General features: G+C 52.2%; 1 protein-coding gene across 1 annotated transcript; it reads right to left on the minus strand.

The window, feature by feature from the left end:
* Positions 1 to 929: 929 nt before the first annotated feature.
* Positions 930 to 7,471, minus strand: LOC101538911 (caspase-6-like). The gene is made up of 6 exons (XM_012933669.2): positions 7,407 to 7,471; positions 6,835 to 6,981; positions 5,825 to 5,901; positions 4,732 to 4,907; positions 3,434 to 3,590; positions 930 to 1,168 (listed from the first exon to the last, which is right to left on the minus strand). Exons 1-6 carry the CDS (start codon positions 7,469 to 7,471, stop codon positions 930 to 932), a joined length of 861 nt encoding a protein of 286 aa, XP_012789123.2.
* Positions 7,472 to 18,865: the final 11,394 nt, after the last annotated feature.

Genomic DNA, 18,865 nt, shown 5'->3' on the forward strand with positions numbered 1-18,865 from the left:
GGCTCCCGGCCAGAGAGGAATCGCAAACGGTCAGTGGGTTCTGCTGCCCTTGCTGGCGCCCACTCCTGAGTGCGACCCGCCCTCGTCTCGAGCTGGCACAGGGGAGCGGAGCCGAGGCTGCTCCTGGACCCCAGAGCCGGGACTTGGGGGTTATTCTGCCCGGAACAGGCGCTGGGCACCGTCACCAGCACTGCTGACCAAATCCTCAGCCCATCACACGGCGGGGAAAAGGGCTTGGTTTATTTTCCCCTCTGAACTTTTAAATAGTCACCTGTGGAGCAGGGTGACAGACACTGGCACAGGTCAGACCCGACCCTGCAGACTGGCTCAGAAGCGAAGCCTCACAAGGGGGAGTGTCCGGGCAACATGGGCCAGAACAGGCTGGGAGCCAGCACCGGTGTTTGGCCTTGAGCCTCCATCAGCTTCCTGGACACAAGAGCCCCAGACACAGACACTGTCACGGACGCTTAGCAAGTCACCCAACTGCAGCGTCCAGCACTGACTGGGACTGACCAGGGCAGAGCAGAGAAGGAGAGGGGATGGGCCCAGGATGCTGAGTTTCTGTGACTGGACTTTCTGGTAAACTGAGACCCTCTATAAACTATGTGTGTATCTGGGAATAAAGGGAACAGCCATCACCTGCTCCTGGGCCACCCTTCCCGCCACGTCTGCCCGGACCCAAGCTCTCAACTGGCAACGCATGAAGGGATGAGAAGCACAAACTCCAAACTCTTTCAAAGGTCATAAACTTTAATAAAAAAATTTATAAAATGGGGAGTGCAATTTTGTGACATACTATCAAAATCAAACATTACAAATGTTTGTCATTCTTAGCCAAAACGCTTCACCGTGATTCAAGCTGCTGTACCATGCGTTTGGCCCTCCTGGTACGAGATGAGTGCGGAGTCATTCCGCAACGAAGCCGCGGCTCACTGGGGCTTGGGCAGGAAGCGCAGCTTCTTGGTGAGCATGGAGGCGAAGCAGGGGATCTGCTTCTTGCCCAAGGCGCCCGGCTTGTTGCAGATGTCCACTCGGCGCCGGGACACCTTCCTGTTGACCAGCGTGAGCAGCTCCGTGATCTCCAGGGTCGTGCCGTACCTCGCCAGCACCTCACACAGATCCTGGATGTACCACGAGCCATCCTGAGTATTCCGGTACGACACATACCCTGAGAGGCAAAGCACAGGGTCATGGTCGGGGACGGAGAGCTCGAGGGGCTCCTTGGAGATGGTCAGACTCATCCCCGGACTGTTCTCAGGGGCAAGAAGGGATTCATTCAAGACGGTGGCGCCAGCTGCATCTAGACTAGCGCCGAGAGCTTGGAAGGGGGTCCTAGCATTGGCGGTGGGAGGGCCCAGGAAACGAAGGAGAGGCTGAGCGCGGGCTCGTCACCCTGGGCCCAGCCGTCAGCTGCTGTTAAGGACTCTGGGACGGCATCACCTTAGCAGTGCCCCCGTCTGAAGCAGACCCAACAGCCCCCCACACTGCTGGCCACAGCCTGCTGACAGAGACACCACCCAAGGGCCAATCAGGCCTGGGGACAACCCCACACGGGGCGAGGTCTCGCTCACTCCGCTGAAGCCCAGGCACAGGAGCATTCGCACCCGAGGGGCCCCAAAGGGAGAGAAAGGGGAGAAACCTCAGAACCCGGAGGACCCCGACAGCAGCACGACCCATGGGCGGACGGCAACCCTCCACGCTGGCCTGCGGGGAATTAAGACGCTTCCAGGCAGGAATCCTCACGTTTCAATTCTGACAACCTTCCTGCAGAGCGTTTGCTAGGCAGGCCAGAGGAATTCAGCCTTACAGGAAATCATAATCTTAAGTTCAAGTGGGAAAACCAAGTGTCACCGGTCATGATTCAGTTCAACTCTACGTTTGCCGTTTGTAGAGCCAGTCGTGAAGGTTGATCAGAAACTACAGCAGCCAAGGCCAGAAGAGGAAAAGGTGGGGAGTGAACTGGTGCTTTGCAAATGAGTTCAACATTGTTTTCTGAACCTCATGGCAATCATAAAGCAAAACTGAAACTCAGTATTACCTATCAGTTGATCTCCATAGGTGTAACATGCAGAAACAGCAGAGACTACGGGGACAGTAAGAGCTAAATCTCTGAGAATACAGACTTGGAAAACATTTAGTGAGGCTGATGGGGGGGTGGAAAAAAAGCACAAATCAGCAGTGAAAGCCAAAGTGAGGTGACCCAGATGGTGAAATATCTACAGGCTGAGAACTGGGAGAGTGATGAAATGAACCGGAAGCCCAGGGCTCAGGTACTCAAGTATGAAGTCAGCCGAGCACTATCAAATGAATCACTGAGGGTCTGCCAAGGCGGCAGGCTCAGGGGTGGTTGTGAGAACTGGAGTAAGGGTGGTGGGATTGGGGTTGGAACAGTGAATGCCCGTAACAAATCATCATGAACAACTTTGTAAAGCACAGTGTTATATAAGGTGTAGGGGAAATTTTATTTTTACATATTGTATTACTAATTATCCAAGGAACTAAATAGTTAGGTAAATCTTGTGTAATACACATACAATATCCATTATTAGGACTTGTTTTATGTCTCAAAAACTGTTTTGCCAATTCTTTACACCTCAGAACTCACAATTAAGTTAATATTCATAATGCTCTACAAGTAATTAAGGCAAGGGATATAACAATGTCTAATAGTCTGAACAACAGAGAGTCTTTTGCCCCCACGCTGGGCTGTCTTTCCCGGGGCCCCTCGGAGGGGATAGGCTCCAGCTTCCCTCCCCACCCCGAGATATCTTTAGCCTCCTTCTCCCTCTGGGAGAAACTGGCAATCTTCTGAGAGTTTCCTGCCCCCATGGGACAGCCTTGCAAGCTCCCCATGGTGTATTCATATGCAACATCCGGTAACAAGCTGGATCTCATTCCCCTGACCCTGAAGAGCCCCCAGTGCAACATCCTTAGGAGGGCCAAGTCAAAATAGACTTCTAAGATCTCAGGGAAAGGACAAAATGAGATGTTACTGAGCCCGCCCGAGAAATCGGTGATTAACGGGATATTGTGGTTGTGACTGACTGATTGATTGATTGTATTACTAATTCAGTGCTCCACACAGGATCTTCTATATTACTAGCCTTACCTACACCGAGAGTATTCCACCCACATAGCAGAGACTGGCAAGCTCCCACTGACGTATTCGATATGCCAAAAACAGTAACAAGTCTCACAATTTGTTGTGAGATATTACTGGGTACCCAGTCAAGCAAATCTATGAACGAGAGGACAGTGCTACAGTGCTACCTACATCAGTAAGCACTGCATCATGTACAGAATAAATAGTGCATCAGTACTACATCAAAACATGGGCACTAATGGACCCCTATGGCCACTCGCCAGGAAGGAGCCTCGTCCTGGTGACGCTCAGGACCCCCACCCAAAGCCAGAGATCCCTGGGCCCACGCACCTTCAGCCACCGAGTAGCACATGAGGAAGTCGGCCCCGGCAGGCAGTGTATGCACGGACGCCGCATCCACCTGGGTCTCATTGCTGTCGGGCAGGGGGGTCGAGTCCACCTCGTCCACGGGCTGGGCAGGCTCGTCATGCTTGTCACCACGACATGCCTATGACACAGGCAGCAGCAGGGCTGATGGGGGCCCACTGATGTCGGCATGGCTCAGCAGGCCCTAGGGCTAGCTGGGGAAGCGCACGGCCGTCTCGCTCGGGGACAGCCCGAGAACAGCCATGTGGCCCCAGCAGGTCGAGAGGAGAAAAACGGTATGGGGACCCTCGAGCTTCAGCAGATGCCGCCAACGGAGAGGTGCCAGAGCTTCGGAATTTCTTTTGAATTATCTAGGGTGTAAAACCGGGCCGAGATGTCTCTGGAGGAACCACGAGAAGACAAGTGGCGATGCAATAAGCAAAGGGTCATTATTGACGAGCTGGAGGTAGGGCTCTCGCCGGCTCACCCACACAGCCGGAGGCTTCTTGGAACGAGTGGCCCTGTGTCTCAAAAGTGAGGGGTTTTAATCCCATAGCATTGTGTAACAGGGACTTTTCACATACCACCTGGGCCAGGTCTGAGGGACTTTCCACTACTTGTCCTTAGCCGACTGGTTGTGAGTCAGAGTATAAGGGTTGCATAAGACTTCCATCAGTTCCGTAGTGGTGATGAAAGGTTATTCCCCACCTGCATCTGATTGGTTATATACTAGGGACTTTCCTGTCTGTATCTGATTGGTAACCCTTAGTTGACCTCGCTGGCTATGCCACTTCGGGGAAATCATGGCTTAATACCAGGTATCTGTGCTCACATCCAGTTATTCTGGAAGTGAAACCAAGGTCTCTTTTCTTCCAGCTTCTTTCGAGCCTGTCATGGTGCTACCCTTGACTCTCTATCTCTCTAGGGGGGATGCTCAGGGGCCTGCTCCAGCCCTCTCAGCTCAAACGAAGGGTAATGCATTCCCAGGCACAATGTGTGGCTGCCCGGTTGTCCCAGAGAGGAATATTCTAGGTGTTCCATTTATCGAGGGGGAGCCAGGAATGGGAGGTGGCTGGTGTGGTCCCCATTCTCGGCTGGTCTTCACCCTGGCTTCCGTGGGTGTCAAAGACGGAGACTCTTTACCGGTTCTTTCTAGGAAAGGGTGGGATTATGACCAGGGTTCAAGTTGCGACTCTCAGTGATGGCATGTCAAAGCCTCTCAGAACCCGGAGAAGTCGCTCTGGAAAGTGTGTCAGTGCCCTCATGGTCGCTGGCCGTCTCACCTGAATTATGAAGATCTTCGGCTTGCCCACCAGGCTCTTACACCTGTCGCCTTTGAAGAAATCTGTCAGCATGGACATTTCCACCTTAGCGTCGGAGGCATAAATGTGACTGCCTTCGCCGTGGGTCAGGAAAACACAGAGAAAGCAGTCGGCATCGACGTGGCTGGCGGTTGACGCTGATGTTCAGAGAGAAACAAGTGCTCGTTAGCTCTACCTGAGTCCAGTCGGTACCCCCGTGCTCCCTGCAGACACTCCAGGAGTGAATCCTGAGCACAGAGCCAGGAGTTAGCCATGAGCACTGTGCCAAAACAAACCAACCAACAAGAAACCCAGAATAATAACAAAAACTAAAGGGATCATGGTGGCCATACCTCAGGTCCCAAAAATGTCACCGAGAATACAGTAATGAGAGATCACATTCATTCATGTGACTTTCATGTGATTAATTTCCACTGAATTAAGGATTAAACTATCGCAGCAATGTCTGCATGTGGAAAAAACCAGTAACAAGGTTTCATGGGAGGGACTTCTATGGGGAGCCCTGTTCAAGTACTCAGTGATTTTGGCAATCAGAGCTTTTTGTCATCTGCCGCTTAGAATATTCTGGAAAGAGCCATTTTGTTTTTATTTGGTAAACCTAGGTGAGTGCTCAGTGTTCAGAGGAGAATCCACGGCTCAGTGCACGGCCATCTCCACAGGCGGATAAAAGCATGCAGGGAGGAGAGGAGGTCTGAAGGGGTCCCCTGATGTCAGAATCCCAAGAGCCCAGGGGCATGGCCTGCAGGCAGCTGAATGGGAGTGTGGCTCCACAGCGCACGCGGCCAAGGAGGCATTGGGATGTGGTCAGTCGTGTCCTCCTGACCTGTGGTCATGAAGTGGCCTCAGCATTCCTGTCTGGAGCAGCAGGCCAGCCAGATGTCTGCTGGACCTTAGTCAGCACTGGCGGCCAGAGACTTTGCAAGGGTCCCTGGCGTGGAGGAGGAACACCCTGCCTGGGACCCGGGTAAGACAGAGACAGAAACGGACCATCCAGCTTGTCTTTCCAGAGCGGCCAGGCCGGGCTCTCGCCCCAGACTGGAGGGCGTCCACCTACCTTCATACATCTTGCACAGTACGTCTTCCGCTTTGAGGTTGTTGTAGCAAATCACCTCGAAACCTAGTTCCAGAAACCTGGGGAGCAACAGGAAGCGAAGTTGGAGGCCACTCCGAGTCGCCCCACAGCCCGACAGTACCGAGGGCTGGACGCCCACTTACAGGACACACAAGCTGACCCTCCAGGTCAGAGCCGTAGCGCAAGAGGTGGGGGCCCAACTCCCTGGCCGCCCAGATGGCCCCCCGAGTCCCAGCAGGAAGCCCTGGGCACAGCTGGGCGACCCCCAAGCCATACCAAACACACTGACTTTCCCCTCGGGAGAAACTGACGCCCAATGAGACGCTGAGGGTTTTCCCTGCTCACCCCAATCCTCTGGGGTTTCTCCCGGCTCAAGTGCCGCCCTCGTGGTACAGACACGGTTCTGACAACGCGTTAGACTGCGGACGTGCTGGCACAGGCCAGAATCCACTCTGGCGCCCTCGCTTGCTTTGTTTCTGATTCTTAGGGGCGCACCCAGCCAGGTGGTAGAGGGGGAACTCCAGCTGGTGCAAAACTCAGGCGCTGCTCGAGAGGGCCAGTGCAACAGTCGAGCGACTAAGGCGTCGCCTTGAACAGGGCCGACCCAAGTTCATTCCCAGACACCCCACAGGGTCCCCCGCACACCACCCACGCTGGTTCCTGTGTGAGAACCAGGAGGCCACCAGGTTCCCCCCATCCCCCGCCAAAACCCCCCACACATTCAGTGTTTAAAAACAAACATGATCGTTCTGCAGACGTGGGTAAGGCACCTCCTTGGCCTCCGGGAGTCTGGGGACCCCGCCAATGAGTCTTGACCAGCGGGCCGCAGGGGTCAGTGCCAGGACCTCGTGTGATGCTCAGGGAAGCTGCTCGGACCCGCGGGACGCCGGAGCCAGCCCAGGTGAGGAGCATCGCCCCAGCTGGTGTCCAAGCTCCCAGCCTCCCGGCAGCCCTACGGGAGGATGAGGCCCACGGGCACCCAGACACGGTACCTGGTATAGAGTCTATCCCGGTCTACGCAGGTGCCCAAGCGGTGGGGCAGGCCAAGGAGACTGTGGAACTGCTCGTGGTTGAAGATCAAAGCAAGTCCGCGCCTCTTGTGGTTCATTTTGTACTTTTCTTCCGGATCCATCACTTCACTGTGCACGTTTAAAGCAAACGGTCACTTGGTCCTCAAGGAGATTCTCAGGGCGAGGACAGCCTCACCCAGGCATCACAAAGAGTTCCCTCAAGGCAGGGAGAGTTCCAGGCGGGCTGAGGGGCTCCCCAGGCCCCCAAAGTGCAGCATGGACCAAGTTAGCTCGGGAGCGTCTGCTCCGGCCGCAGGTCAGGCCGGCAGAGACTGTGCTGGAGTCCTGACCTTCCCCCTGCACCCCTGCCCTCCCGCCCCCTGCCCACCTGCCTCTCCCCTTTTTCCAAAACACCGCCCGTCACTGGGATCTGAGCTCAAGTCCTTTCCAAGTGGGGGCAGCGTGGAGACTGCAGGGCCAGCCGGCTGCCCGGTGCTGGCCCCGACGCTCACAGCCCGGCCGCCCAGAGCAGAGACCGGGTAGGAACTTCTCACCTCCCGGGGATGGCGACTGTTTCCGTCACGTTCTGCTCCTCAGCTATTTGGATAGAGTCAATCATGGTGGTCATTTGTCTCTGGTTTAAAGCTGTAAAAAAAAACCCCAAAAACCCACAAAACACAGGGTTAAAAAGGATTCCCACTCCCACCTGCTAAGGCCCTTCTTTCAGGGAAGCGGAGAACCTGAGTGCCTGGCTGGGAGGGGGGAGGGGGAGGGCCACCTAAGCAGGATGACCAGAGCAGGACGGAAGAGCTCCCAGCACCTCCGAACGCCCCCTCCCGCCCCTGCCTCGGCCAGAACCATAAGGGACAACGGGAGAAACAGTGATAGTGTCGCTCAGACACTCGGGGGTGCTGTGACGAGCCCCCAAGTGAACAATGACGAGTGACAAGCCCCCAAGGCAGGAAACACTTCAGGGCAGAGGGAGCCCTTCCGGGGCGTAGACTCAGGGCGTCAGTGTTGGGTCCCGTGAGGCTGAAGAGGGCCCGTCACAGGCTCCACTCTAAGGACGAAACTCAGCAGGCCTAAGTCTCGGTTCCCAGCATCAGAAAGTCCCGAATCCTCAGGAAACAGTGTCACCCTGGGCAGGAAAACCGCCCCGGGGCAGCAGCCTACCAGAGTCGGGGCCTGGGCAGTGGCGCCTGGCCAATGGAGAGGGCCGAGGGAGTGGAGTCTCGGGACTGGACGGGGACCAAGAATTAGAAACAAAGTGTTGGGCCCTGAGGTCAGGGGATGGGACAGAGCCCAGGATGGGACACACATTGCCAATTCCTAGGGAAAAGGCGGTTCTGTAACCAAAGCCTACATAAGCTGCTTAGAGTTCGGAGTCAGGGTCCTTTGTCCAGACGCCACTGCGTTGGGTGAGACTCGGACCCTAGGCTGAGCTAGCAAGAAAGGGGCCTTGGTTTGCAGCCTCGCGTCTGTCTGGTCAACGTGCGAGCAGGACTCCCTCCCGGGACCTGACAGTCTAGGAACGCGCCCGCTCAGCTCCTTTCCCGGCGGAGGGACAGTCCTCACCTCACAGCTGGCAGGGAGAAATGAGTCAACACTGCAGGAGAGTGAAAAGCGCCTCTGGGGAAGGTGCCCAGCGGCCAGGGCCGGTCCTGCCCCACCCAGGCCCTCGCGGCCCCACCAGCAGCTCACAGCCTGTCCCTCCTCCCCCGCCCCAGCCCGGTCCCCTGCGGCCAGCCTGCCCAGTGAATCCCCCCTTCAGACGCGTCCTCTGACAGGCCCCACACCTGTCCACGGGGTGGCCGTTCCTGCTCACTCACAGTGGACCCTGCGTACGGCGTCTGCACACTCACAGCTGGGCTGCCCGGCCACAGGGCCCACGCCGTGCCCTGGACGTCCCTCTCCACAAGTGCCACCTGGGGCTCTTCTGCTGCACACAGCCGCTCCCCAGACCAGCAACCCACGCTGCCCAGAGGTTCTGGGACATTCCCTGCCCCGCACACCGCACCCAGCCCAGCCGGCACGCGACCCTTCGTACATACCACACGGCACCGTCTCCTTGGACCCGGCCCCTGTCTTCCCCACCGTCACGGGCGTCCCTCTCCACGCCTCCTTCCTCACCCATTGCTCTTGGCGATGTCCCTTCCTCTTGCTCCGCACTCTGTCCCCGCACGCTCCCGGCACGACTTCCTTTCCACACCGCGCTGCCCGGGGAATAATCACACACCGGGGCCTGCCGACGTGGCCACTCCCACACCACGCCCCATCACTGCCAGCCCAGGGCTCCAGGCCCAATGCTGGGAGTGACCCAGTGGGGGTGGGACGGCAGTGCCAATGTGCGGTTCACCAAACTCACCCGAGTCCTAGACCCTCCGGATGTGCTTGGTGAAATGTGTGTCCTAGACTTAAGAGACTTTTCCGTGTCAGAGCTTTGCTGTTTGGGGCAAGTCCAAGAGCGCTTAGAGTTCCCCGGGCTCCCACCTGCCACGTTCGTGCCCCAGCCCTGAGCTGACGCCCTGCCCCCCGCTTTCCTGTCTCCGGGAAGGAGCGACTGTTCTCAGAAACAGAGAGTTGAGCACTCAGGTTACCGGGAACACAGACTTCCCCGTTGGTTATGGGAATTTCACACAAGGGGCACTTGCCAGTAACTCCTGATAATTCGATTACAGTGATATTCCAGGGTGGCTGGAGTGATAGCACATTGGGTAGGTCACCTTGCACACAGCCAACCTCGGTTCAATTCCTAGTATCCCATATGGTCCCCTGAGCACGCCAGTAGTGATTCCTGAGTGCAGAGCCAGGAGTGACCCCTGAGCATCGCCGGTGTGACCCAAAAAGCAAAAACAAAAAGATATTCCAGGGGCCAGAGACCAGCACAGCAGGCAGGGCACTTGTGTTACACGCGGCTGACCCGGGTTTGACCCTAGAATGCCTATAGCTGCCTGAGCACCCGCGGGAATGATTCCTGAGTGCTGGCCACCAACCCCAGCCTGGCAGGCTCTGCCAGGCCAAAGGTCCCCTCTGTCCAGTGTAGGGAGCCATATTTCAATCCTGGCTCTTATCTTCAAGTAAGGCAGAGCCTGGCACTTCTCAAACAGGGGCCTAATTTAAATTCCTGTAACAAGGTTGCCGTTACTGACCTTACTGACCTTACCATTCCAGTAGCCGATACCCGTGCCTGACACAATAGATGAACATGTCACAATCTGTGATTGACTACTGCTTGTACGGGGTCCGGGCACACATACCATACCACTGCCTGCCTCCCAGCAAGCAAGTATAAATGCTGTAGCTGCCAGTGAATAAAGCGCTCTCTCTCTCTCTCTCTCTCTCTCTCTCTCTCTCTCTCTCTCTCTCTCTCTCTCTCTCTCTCCTCTTTCTTGTTGCTTTGTGTCTCTGCATCTGTTCATTCGGTTGCGTCCCCTTCTCAGCCCCACAAAGTGTCCTACCTGCTGGCCAGGACGGACCCCCACACCTGGTGCCCAGCGTGGGGCAATAGGGGACCACCGAATGCGCGGTCAGGTTCAAGTCGGCCGACAAACTCACGAAGAAGGTGAGTAACTCTGAGGGTCACCTCTCTCTTGGCGCACACCCTGGTATGGGACCGGGCTCGAATACAGTCTCGTCACGCCCTGGTACGGAACTGGGCTCAAATACAGTCTCGTGTTAAGGATGAGACGGTCACTGGCGGAAAGGCTTGAATTCCCTTGTCTTGTGTGTGTGTGTGTGTGTGTGTGTGTGTGTGAGATTGTGCAGTGTTGGATATCCTCGTCCTTGTACTGAGTCTGACTTGGCATCCTTAAGATCCCTTTAAGGTTATGGAGTCCGATTGGGCTGTCTGCGATTCCACGAGGAACATATGGTCTAGGGTGGTGCTGGTTTAGACACTGGCCGCAAGTCACCTCTCAGGCTGATCCACTATGGCTAAGTTCCTCACCGGCCAGACATGCATCTGAGTGGTTTGTTATGAGTGTCCCCATCCCCGCTCTTCTTGTTCATTTCCGTCGAGTTAGAGAAACAGCCTACCAGTGACCCTTTCCTTTCTGTACTCTCATTTCTGTCAAGTTGACAGAAACAGTCTCCCAGTGAAGACAGTCACTGGTGGAAGGTTGAATCCCTTTGTCCTGTGTTTTCATTTCTGTCGAGTTGGCAGAAACAGCCTACCAGTGACCCTTTCTTTTCTCTTCTTGCTTTATGGCCTGCTTATCCTCTGTTTCCAAGGCTCCCTCAGTCTGTGGGGATGAGGCCACCCCCATGCAGGGGGCTGACTCCTCAAATTCTTCTACTATAGACTCTGACCATCCTGCTCCCCTACCTGAGCCCTCCCGTGTGGAGGCACCTCCGAGACTTTATCCTGTGATTTCTGGCATCCCCGATCCCTCTCCTCCAGAACCAGAATCCCTGCCCCCGGAGGACGGGGCTATCCTGGAAGATGAGGTGGCAAGGTATCAGCCCTCAGCCCCTTGGCCCCCGTCAGGAAAACAGCCACCCCCTTATCTGGCCCATGCCACTGCCTTTTTTAATTCCTCCTCCATGATGACTTTAGAAATCAACGGGAAGGAGCTCTCGGGTCTGATTGACACTGGTGCAGATGTAACAATCATTGCCAAAAAAGACTGGCCAAAAGAGTGGCCCCTCAACCCCTCGCTGATTCACCTTCAGGGTACAGGCCAATCCCAAAACCCTATGTTTAATTCGTCCCCGCTTGATTGGCGCACCAAGGAGGGAAAATCCAGGACTGTACGCCCTTATGTTCTGCCCGGGCTCCCCGTCAATCTCTGGAGCCGGGATATTCTCTCACAAATGGACCTCTTACTAATTGACACCAAGGGCCTAGACATGCTCCTCGCAGCTGGTTATTCTCCCGGAAAGGGTCTAGGGAGAAACCTCTAAGGCATGCCTGCGCTGCTAGCCCTCGTCCCAGTGAAAAATGACCGCACAGGCTTAGGCTTTTTTTCAGTAACTGCCACTGCTCCTCCTGCACCCCATACTGATAAGATCATGTGGAAATCCAATGAACCTGTATGGGTGGACCAGTGGCCCCTTCCCATTGAAAAATTACAGGCCACCAAGCTGTTAGTGCAGGAACAACTCACGGCAGGGCACATAGAGCCCACCTCCTCCCCCTGGAACACACCCATTTTCGTTATAAGAAAGAAAAACGGCAGTTGGCGACTGCTACAGGATCTAAGAGCAGTAAATAAAGCCATGGTCATTTTCGTGGCACTTCAACCTGAACTGCCATCCCCAGCAGCCATTCCTTCAGAAGTGTATAAGATAGTACTTGACTTAAAAGACTGCTTTTTCTCAATTCCCTTGCATCCTGATGATCGCCCCCGTTTTGCCTTTATTCTGCCAGCTACTAATTATAAAGAGCCCATGCAACGTTTTCAATGGAAAGTTTTACCCCAGGGAATGGCAAATAGTCCCACACTGTGTCAAAACTTTGTGGCTCAAATTCTTGCTCCCATCAGGGCACAATGGCCCGACATTTATATGGTTCATTATATGGATGATATATTGCTTGCTGGATCTAATCCACAGGCCACTATTCTCTGCTGCAATCAAATAATCTGTGTGTTTACTCAGTCTGGCTTTCAAATTGCCCCCAATAAAATTCAGACTGCTGACCCCTATACCTTTCTTGGATTCCACCTCCAGGGACCCCGTGTACTTTTGCAGAAAACGCAATTGAATCTTACTTCGTTAAAGACACTACATGATTTTCAACAACTGCTTGGGCATATTACATGGCTCAGTCCTTATCTCAAACTTACCAAAGGAGATCTTATGCCCCTTTATGACCTTTTGCATGGTAATGCTGACCCTTCTTCCCCTCGGAGTCTGACACCAGCGGCCAGAGAATCCCTAGTTCTCATAGAAAACGTCGATTGAAAATCATTTTCTTTGCTCTCTAGATTACCAGCAACCCCATTGTCAGGGGGATAAGACCAAAGATAACGTGGATGTCCATAGGGCAGGTTCAGAAATCTCAGTGTGAACGTGGTGAGTGGGGTGCGCACCCGCCTGAAAGAAGGACCGGTCTGAGCGAGTGCAGGAGTGTGCTTTGTGCCTGTGCCCTTAGTATGTGTATTTGTCTCATTATCTTTCTCTTAGTTCTACTTATTATTATCAGCAGAGAAGGCAGGAAAATGCAAGATCATGTGGTTAAGTGTTCAATAATATCAAGAATGAAAAAGTATATCACTAAGGTAGCCTATCCCCAAGTCTGATAAGAAGATACTAGTTCCCCGCCTCAGAACTAGTCTTGACCAAGAAAGAAAAAAGCTAGCATCTGACCACCTTCGGTTTCAACAATTTTGAAGAGGTTTTGCCAGCTTATATCAACAAAAGCGCTTTCTTGACCCATTTTTAGCAGGCAGGAATCTGGCTGGTCAGGCAGAGAAACGGGGAGCAATGTTCCCAATCAACCAACAGGGCTTAACATTGCCCTGGGGACTGCTCCTTCCTTTCTCAGTCTGTCAGTTTTCTCCCTGCCATTTCTGAAGGGTCAGATCGATAGATCAGCTGCAGACGTGTGCACATGTACGTGTGGTGTTTTTAGTGAACTTATTGTCTTTCTGTCTGTCTGTGGAACACTCGAGTGTTAGAGCTAGTTTGAAGTCAGTAATTCTTAGACCTGGGCAAACAAAATCAAGGGAGATCAGAGTGATATGAAGCCCAGCAATTTAAAAGATCTAGGTATCTTTGGAACTTCTTAGATCAGGTTTAAACAAAGATTTCTAATTAGAATGTGGCGCCTACAACGAAATTGAAATTTTTAATCTAAATTTCTTATTGGGAGAACATTAATAGTTATTAACAGCTGGAATTCTTTTGAATTCCAGTATCTGTACTATCTAGAAAAAGCTACAGAACTAGAGCCAGAAAACTAAAAAGTGAAATAAGAATTCAGAGAGTGCAAGGCTTTATCTTACAAGCCTCAGCCAATTTTAATGAGGAATTTAGCAGTTTTTTAAGCTACAGAGGTACAGAAACCCTCAAAATAAATAAAGTTTTCTTATGTTTCCACAAACATTGACAGTCGAAATGTTTTTTTCTATGCCATTATCAAAGTTTGGTTAAAATATATATATATATGTATGTATGTATGTATGTATATATATATATATATATATATATATATATATATATACCCAAAGGGCTCTTTCTGTGTTTGAAAGCATGTTTGTATTGTAGAATTGTTAAAGTTAGAAAGCCCATGATTTTGAACTAAAGTACAAAAACTATCAAAATTAAGTCAAAGAAATTTTTACCATGTTTCACAAAAATTGATGGTCCAAAGGTCTTATGCTATTATACCAATGTATATATTTATATCTGCACTGGATTAGAATTATTTGACCTAGAGAATCTTGGGAGTTGAAATAATTGTGATCTATGAAAACAGGTTCAAAGAATAATGCTTCAGTTTAAAATATTATTTTCTAGAGTTGCAAAATTGGTTGAAAAACTTATTGTACCTGTGTTCTATTTTATCTCTGAGACTTCTGGTAACTAAAACTTTTAAAGCTACTTAGCTTAGGGTTATATGGAGTTAATCTCAGATGTCAGCTTGGGAGTTTTTAAAGATTTTCCCTGGATCTGCCCATCCCCCTGCATTCCTAGCTCAGCAAGCTCTGCCTCAGTCAGACTGGATATGCAGACCCTCCCTAACCTCAACAGTGAATTCTAATCACACTTTTGCCCAGCAGATAAGACTTGTTAATTTAGTTTCTTAACTCTTCCAGGTATCTGGTTCTTGCAACTTTGTAAATGGAAAGGGCTTGGGAAACAATTCATTTTTATATTTGCATTAAAATCTGACAAACACACAACAAAGGAAATAGTCGGAAACCTCCTTGTAGGAGGAAAAGTCTCTGCTTATATTTTAACAGGTGACAGACCTACTAATACATTCTGGATCCTGCTACGGCCTCATCTGGAGTAAAATTCATCCTCCTGGCTCAGTCTCCAGACCACCTGAGACTCCAACCCTCCAAACTTCAGCCCAGAGCAGATCTCAGCTGGAAGTCACAAGAAAATCTGAAGAAGACTCAGCAAAAACAGAACCCGCATGGGGAAGCACAGGCTGAATTGGCCTGAGGACTTAGTCTGGGACTTACAGTATCAATGTAATCCTGATGCTCAGAGAACTTTGTGCACAAGCGTGAAGTCCTTACTGTTTCATGGTGATCTATGAGTGTTCCAAAGATGTCTTTGGTTAATTTCTAATGTAAAGTGAACTTTCGCCCAGTGAATATGTTGTAAGAACTTTAGTTGTTTAAAACTTTTGAAAATCTATAGAACTGATGGAATGCTTTTTGAATGGTACTGCAGAGTAGTTTTGTCATGTTAAATGAGATGATTGGTAACCGGTGTCCAAATTTAGGAGATCATGTTGTACTAAATTCAGTAAAAATAAGAGTTTAAACTCGTGGGATGACTATAAGGAATATAGATGTATGTCTTAAGTCAGAAAGATAATGGATGTAGATATTGTCAGTGGGAAAAAGAAAGGGAATCCTGTTAAAGTGAAGTTGACTTTGAAATGGGTTGAAGGAAGGTTACAGAACAGAATGAATATAAAGGAATGTGTAGAAGGTTTGAGGTTGTGTTTGAAGGAAAGAAACTTGATCAAACTGTATTGTTATAAGAAACTCACATGCAGAATTGTTCTGTACCTTTTGGTAAGATCTAAGGAAAAGATATTGGATGGAGTATCCAGACTCCTGTTACAGTGCTCTTAGATCATGGAAAATCAATGTTTTTAACATGGAACTAAATGAATTTTATGTGATGGTCACTGTGCTTCCCTGAATCCTCTACTATGAAGGAGATTCTTTATCCCCACAGGTAACCCACCATCCCACTCAGAAGAGGGAGGTGATATTCACTCTAAACATAGCCACGATGTTTGGAATTCGACTGGCAGGAGCTGGGACTGGTATCAATTCACTCACAACTCAGTGGAGTGGATTCTCATCCCTTCGAACAGCTACTGATGAGGACCTGGAGAGGATCGAAACCCCATCATCATCTCGAGACATCCCCCCCTTCCTGTCTGAAGTGGTGTTGCAGAACAGGAGAGGAGTGGACTTATTATTGTTGCAACAGGGGAGGATTATGTGCTGCCCTAGGGGAGGAATGCTGTTGTTGTTTTTTTGCTTTTTGGGTCACACCCGGCGATGCACAGGGGTTACTCCTGGTTCTACACTCAGGAATTACTCCTGGCGGTGCTCAGGGGACCATATGAGATGCTGGGATTCGAACCCGGGTTGGCCGCGTACAAGGCAAACGCCCTCCCTGCTGTGCTATCGCTCCAGCCCCCAGGAATGCTGTTTTAATGCTGTTTTTTTGCAGATCACACAAGAGTGGTCCATGATTCCATGACTAAACTCAGAGTAGGATTTAAGATTACTTACTCCCCTTGCTGGGTCCACTGTCAGCTGTACTATTGTTAGTTACTCTTGGCCCTTGCGTTTTTAATCGAATCTTGGCTTTTATTAGACAACAAATTCAGCGATTAGAAACCAAGCATATACAGGTTCATTATCATTGGCTTGATTTGCAGGACTCTGACACCTCTGTTCAGACTCATACCTCATCTTCCCCCAGTTCATCCTTTGAAGGATGCCGGGCTCCCAAGGATTTCTTCTAGTGGATCAGGCTGCCAGGCAAAGCACTGCGAGGGAGGGCTGATACCCGGGCCCGGCTCCCTGTGAGGTATTCCCTTATAGCATAGAGGTTACTCCAAGACCAGGGACTGATGGGGCCTGTGAGGAGCCCTCTGCATAGACCCGATCATCCCTTCCCTCCTCTCCCTGCAAAAATGGAGTTTTTTTGTCACAAGGGATACCGGACAAAGCCTCCCCTGACCACATTTAATTTAAAACAAAACAGGGGGAGATGTAGGGAGCCATATTTCAATCCTGGCTCTTATCTTCAAGTAAGGCAGAGCCTGGCACTTCTCAAACAGGGGCCTAATTGAAATTCCTGTAACAAGGTTGTCGTTACTGACCTTACTGACCTTACCATTCCACTAGCCAATACCCGTGCCTGACATGATAGATGAACATGTCACAATCTGTGATTGACTACTGCTTGTATGGGGTCTGGGCACACATACCATACCACCACTGCCTGCCTCCCAGCAGGCAAGTATAAATGCTGTAGCTGCCAGTGAATAAAGCGCTCTCTCTCTCTCTCTCTCTCTCTCTCTCTCTCTCTCTCTCTCTCTCTCTCTCTCTCTCTCCTCTTTCTTGTTGCTTTCTGTCTCTGCGTCTGTTCATTCGGCTGTGTCCCATCCTCAGCCCCACAAAGGGTCCTACCTGCTGGCCAGGACCGGGACCCTCACAGTCCAGGTGATGCCTTACGAAGCTCAGAACCAGACTTGATGTTTCCCTTAGTGATTTCTAAGTGATGTGGCCCCGACACATCGAGAGAAAAACCGTGTGGGCACCCTCGAGCTTCAGCAAATGCCGCAAAGGAACAGGCGCCATAGCTTCGGAATTTCTTTCGAATTATTTAGGGTGTAAAACTGGGCTGAGGAGCTGGAGCGATAGCACAGTGGGTAGGGCGTTTTCCTTGCACGCGGCCGACCCGGGATCGAATCCCAGCATCCTATATGGTCCACTGAGCACCGCCAGGAGTGATTCCTGAGTCAGAGACAGGAGTAATCCCTGTGCATCGAGGGGTGTGACCCAAAAAGTAAAGACAAAAAAAAAAACCGGGCCGACATCTCCCCAGAGGAACCACACAAAGACGAGTGGCGATGCAACTCCCACTTGCATAGACGTGTCCTGTGATAGCTGGATGAAAGACCCCCCCCACCCGCCACCACACCGCCGCGCCAAGGTGCCTTTTCCCGTGAACGACATTCGTTAGCTCACACACGGGCAGGAGAGTGACAAGCGCCTCTGGGCACGGGTGCCCCAGGGCCAGGGCCGTTCCTGCCCCACACCGGGCCCTCACAGGGCAGGGCTACCCTGCACCTCACATCCTGTCCCTCCCCGCCTGGTCCCGTGCGGCCAGCAGCCAGTGAATCCCCTGACCGCACACCTGCTCCTCAGACAAGGCCTCCGACAGGCCCCCACACCTGTCCTAAGGTGACCGCTCCTGCCACTCAGGTGGGCCCCCGGATGCAGCATCCCATGGGCGTTCCCTCTCCACAGCGGCCCTGGGTGTCCCTCTGGGAGACTCTGGCCCGGTCCCCCTCCTTCCTCACCCATTCTGCCCTGCCTAGGGGTACACTGCAGCCTGCAGCCTTGGCTGTTGACACACCACAAGGTCACAGTCACGCCCATGGCTCCGGGCCCAGTGCTGGGGGTGAGGGGTGGGGGTGGGGCGGCAGGGCCAATGTGCCGGTCACCAAACTCACCCCAGTCCTGAGACCCTCCAGGTTTGCTCAGTGAAACGTGCGTCCCAGTTTTAAGAGACACTCCTGTGTCAGAGATTTGCTGTTTGGGGAAAAATCCAGCAGCTCTTAGACTTCCCCAGGCTCCCACCTGCCACGGCCATGCCCCAGCCCCGAGCTGACGCCCTGCCCCCCCACACGCACACACACCGGCTTTCCTGTTTCCAGGAAGGACTCTGATCTCCGGCAAAGCGGGCTGTGTGCTCAGGTTATGGGGAATACAGACTTCCGCGTTGGTGATGGGAATTTCAGGCAGGGCCACTTGCAAGCAACTCCGGACAATCTGATGAAAATGATATTCCAGGGGCCCGAGAGCCAGCACAGCGGGTAGGGCACTTGCTTTACACGCGGCAGACCCAGGTTCGAGCCCCGGTGCCCATAGAGTTGCCTGACCACCTGCAGGAATGGCTCCTGAGTGCAGAGCCACCGACCCCAGCAGCCGTGGAAGACCCCAGCCTACACAGGCCCTGCCAGGCCAGATGTCCCCTATCTCCAGGGATGCCCACGAGGCAGAGAACCAGACCTGACATCTCCCTCAGCGATTTCTGACCCAGAAGTTCTGGTTCAAACAACAAGCCTTCCATGCAC

Source organism: Sorex araneus, chromosome 6 (assembly GCF_027595985.1).
Source record: "Sorex araneus isolate mSorAra2 chromosome 6, mSorAra2.pri, whole genome shotgun sequence".
Classification (NCBI taxonomy): domain Eukaryota; kingdom Metazoa; phylum Chordata; class Mammalia; order Eulipotyphla; family Soricidae; genus Sorex; species Sorex araneus.

Bases quoted from the DNA above. Each gene is read 5' to 3' on its own strand.
- LOC101538911 (XM_012933669.2), bottom strand. From the start codon at position 7,471: ATGATTGACTCTATCCAAATAGCTGAGGAGCAGAACGTGACGGAAACA. The intron at 3,591-4,731 runs GTGAGACGGCCA...CCTGTGTCATAG, and splicing joins CGAAGATCTTCATAATTCAG to GCATGTCGTGGTGACAAGCA. The intron at 1,169-3,433 runs GTGCGTGGGCCC...TTTGCCTCTCAG, and splicing joins GTGCTACTCGGTGGCTGAAG to GGTATGTGTCGTACCGGAAT.